Genomic DNA, 3,798 nt, shown 5'->3' on the forward strand with positions numbered 1-3,798 from the left:
CATTACCCAAGACAATGTATCTCCCTAATTAGATTTGATAAATAGTATAATAGTATTTGAATCGATTTTCTCAATTTCGATTCATCAAAGTATGGACCTTTTAGATTGCCTACTAATATATGTTTTCTTCTCGCATTATGATATGTCTGCATAATGCAACTTAATATTAGTTAAACGTTTTGTAATTGAGGAACCAATATTTGACTATACATTTTGCTTTGTGTGCAAAAACCATTAAGGAAAATATACAAATGATATTATTGTGAACGATGGAATTTTATTAAACCAATTTGTTTGAAATATTACAAGTCTATATGACAAGAAACTACACTAAGGGCACTAGATATCGTTAGAGCATACTTTAGAAAATATATAAACTTAGAATTTACCTTTAAATTAAAATAAATGTACAATAACATTGAATTAATGGCGGGTAACTAAAATGAAAACATTTTGGTAATTACAATGCTTTATTTGCAAATTTTTATTTTTTCGGGATTAAAATAAATTTTTTTTAAAATTAGATTGTGAACTTAAAAATTGTTCTCAGATTAAAGATTGAACTTTAGATTTTCAAGGAATAATTAAGATAAAAAACTAAAATCCCAATATAAGAACATTTGGGAAGTTGAAAGACTAACTTTAAAAGAAAAAATTTAACCCAAAACTAATTTTCACTATGGTCACAGTATGCGTCATGGTTCTAATATTACGTTAAGTTTAAAATTTTCCTAAATAAAATTTTTGTATGTATGTATTAATTACAAACATATCTAACCCTAAAGGGGTCGACAACTTAACCATGGATTAGAACTCTGGTTAAAAACTCAAGTGGTTAAGAAGGGCAACCACAACCACAGATTTTTTATTATCAACAGTCCTCCTTCCTCCTCCACCACCACCACCACTACCACCACCATCGCCTCCGCCTTCGCCTCCGCCCTTTCCTCTTTTTCCCTTCATTTTCCAAGCAATTCCCTCCAAACAAACAAAGAAGAAACACCCAACCTTTTCTGTTTCTTCTTTTTTTTCAACTCCAATCTTAATTTTCTTCCATGGTATCAAAATTCTCACAAAACCCATATTGGAAACCCTATTTTAAATTCAATTTCATCCCAACTTTTTTATAATCCCCCCCTCCCATTAAGTTTAGGTGTTTTTGTTGACTCTAGATGTTAGAGCCATGGAAATAGCCCCTACAAGCACCCCTCCACTAAGCACCACAACACCCAAATCACCCGACCCAGAGACCGAAACACCAGTTCGGATCCAACCGGCCAAGCCCAAATCTTTTACTAACGGTGTTCTCAAGCGCCACCAACCTCACCACCACTACCTCCACCATGCGCCGCCCATAGTGGTGACCTACAAGGAATGCCTCAAGAACCATGCAGCCACTTTGGGTGGACATGCTTTAGACGGCTGTGGTGAATTCATGCCTTCCCCATCAGCCACCCCATCCGACCCAACCTCCCTCAAGTGTGCAGCTTGTGGTTGCCACCGCAACTTCCACCGCCGAGAATCAGATGACCCACCACCCACAACAACAGCCACCGCTACTATAGAATATCAGCCTCACCACCGTCACCATCCACCGCCTCCAGCAAGTCAAGCACCACATCGTAGTCCAAACTCAGCTTCCCCACCACCGATCTCATCATCTTACTACCCTTCAGCTCCTCACATGCTTTTAGCCCTTTCAGGTGGTTTAGCTGGTGCATTAGACAACAACCACCATCAAAATAACTCTCATTTACAAGGCTTAGGAACCCTTACCCCAAACACCACAAATCTGGGTTCCCACTCAAAGAAAAGATTCAGAACAAAGTTCACTCAGTTTCAGAAAGATAAGATGTTGGAATTCGCTGAGAAAGTTGGGTGGAAGATTCAGAAAAGAGATGAAGAAGCTATCCAAGAGTTTTGCAGTGAAGTTGGGGTTGATAGAGGGGTTTTAAAAGTTTGGATGCATAACAATAAGAACACTTTTGGGAAGAAAGATCAAGCCATTAATGGAGGAGAAACTGGGAATAACAACAATATTGAGAATGAACTCAGCCATGAAGACCACCATCACCACAACAACAACAATGGTCAGAATCTCAACCATCACTTTGAAACTGATAGTGTTGTTCATGTTGGAACTAATGGCTCTTCTTCCTCTTAATCATGTTTATCATGATAATCAACTTTTATCTTTTTTTCTTTTTTCTTTTCAATGAGGAGATAATAAGCTGTTAGATTAGATTAAGTACTTGTTTATTAGCTGTTCTTTTTTCTTTCTCTCTTTAATTTCTGATCATGACTGTTGAGAATATAACATGGGAAGAGCTGCTTTGATCCAAAAAAGAAATTATTTTCATTTTATTTTCTGTTTTTCCTTCACCATATTCTTTAGAATTCTGGGTTTTTGGGATCATAAACATCCATGGTTTCTGTTTTCCAAAACCTTAAAAACCTTTGAACCTGTAATGTTTCCTTATTAGTTTCCATGTTGTGTCTCTGAAGAAGAAGCAGAAAGTGATAATAAAAAACAAACAGGTATCAGATTATTTTAACATATCCCATGAACTTTATACTAATAATTTAAGCTTAATTTTATGGTACAAAAATCTAATAAGATAAGATCTTTTTTTATATTTTATTATATCATCTTACCAATCATCAGCTCAAGTCTTAATTTTTTAAGATGATTTTGCAGCTATGAATGTTTGGTTGTGCATAATTGCATTATTTTTAGTGGTTTGATAAGACTAATTTATATAAACCTTCTTAAAGTACAAAAGAGAAGGCTTCTTTTTAGTATAATTTTTAATGATTAGCTGCTAATATCTTGGAATTATGTAATTTAAGGAAGATTTAATATATATATTTATGTAATATTCCCTTTTGGGGGAAGGAAGATGAAGTAGAGGTAATCATTATTGCTACCATTATTAGTCCTGATTAGTATTAAAGTGGGAGATTATGACTGAATTAATGGATGTCTTGTCATTTGTCAGTCTGATTTGTTTTTATTTTCTAAATTTTATGACTAAATTAATCTAGTTTTTCAACTATCCTTTACCTTTGATTCTTACTCATAAGTTTTAATAGGGTGGATATGGTTTATTTAATAAACTAAAAATATTTGTCAATTGTAATAACAAATAATTTAATTTGTTAATGTTTTTTTTACCCATAATCTCTTAATTTATATATATAAACACATTTAATTTACATCCTCTTAATTATTGTAACTAACGGTTTCAATCGATTTAATAAATTGCTTAAGTTTTTATTGACTGGTCAAATGTAAAACTATCATGGAAACTTTTGTACTCGGAGATAGATGGCATTTTACTTCCTCTATTAAAAAAAGAAAAGATAAATTACTCATTGTACGTTAGATTTGTATTAAAAATTGGTGATAGAACAACCATGTAGTAACATATGGTGTGCCATATATATTTTATGTTGACATATAGAGGTCAATCTTGAACAAAAAAAATGGAAAAAATTTTCAAAAAAATTAGTTTATTTTTTAGTCAATGTATAAAGATTAATTTATCTAGTTTTTGAAAAAAAAATATATAATTAAACTTCTAGTATATGATACTTTTATATTATATTTATTCAATACTTTAATATATTTAATTATTTACATGAAAAACACCAAACCAAACACCATAGTTTTGAGCTTTCGTCAGTATATAACGTTAGCTTTTAATTTAATGCTACAAGAAAAGTGATTTTAAAAAAATGTTTATTAATTTCAAGTGTTAATATTATTATAAAAAAATAGAAAGTATTTAAATTTAG

The 3,798-nt window shown here is 32.1% G+C and overlaps 1 protein-coding gene across 1 annotated transcript; it reads left to right on the plus strand.

Moving 5' to 3' along the window:
• The first annotated feature begins 790 nt into the window (after window positions 1-790).
• Window positions 791-2,364, plus strand: LOC107892388 (zinc-finger homeodomain protein 9). The gene has a single exon (XM_016817465.2). It carries the CDS (start codon window positions 1,184-1,186, stop codon window positions 2,162-2,164), a length of 981 nt encoding a protein of 326 aa, XP_016672954.1. The 5' UTR covers window positions 791-1,183; the 3' UTR covers window positions 2,165-2,364.
• The last annotated feature ends 1,434 nt before the right edge of the window (window positions 2,365-3,798 follow it).

This window comes from Gossypium hirsutum, chromosome D09 (genome assembly GCF_007990345.1).
Source record: "Gossypium hirsutum isolate 1008001.06 chromosome D09, Gossypium_hirsutum_v2.1, whole genome shotgun sequence".
In the NCBI taxonomy this organism is placed as follows: domain Eukaryota; kingdom Viridiplantae; phylum Streptophyta; class Magnoliopsida; order Malvales; family Malvaceae; genus Gossypium; species Gossypium hirsutum.

Excerpts from the sequence above, each read along its gene's own strand:
- LOC107892388 (XM_016817465.2), top strand. The coding sequence starts at position 1,184 with ATGGAAATAGCCCCTACAAGCACCCCTCCACTAAGCACCACAACACCC.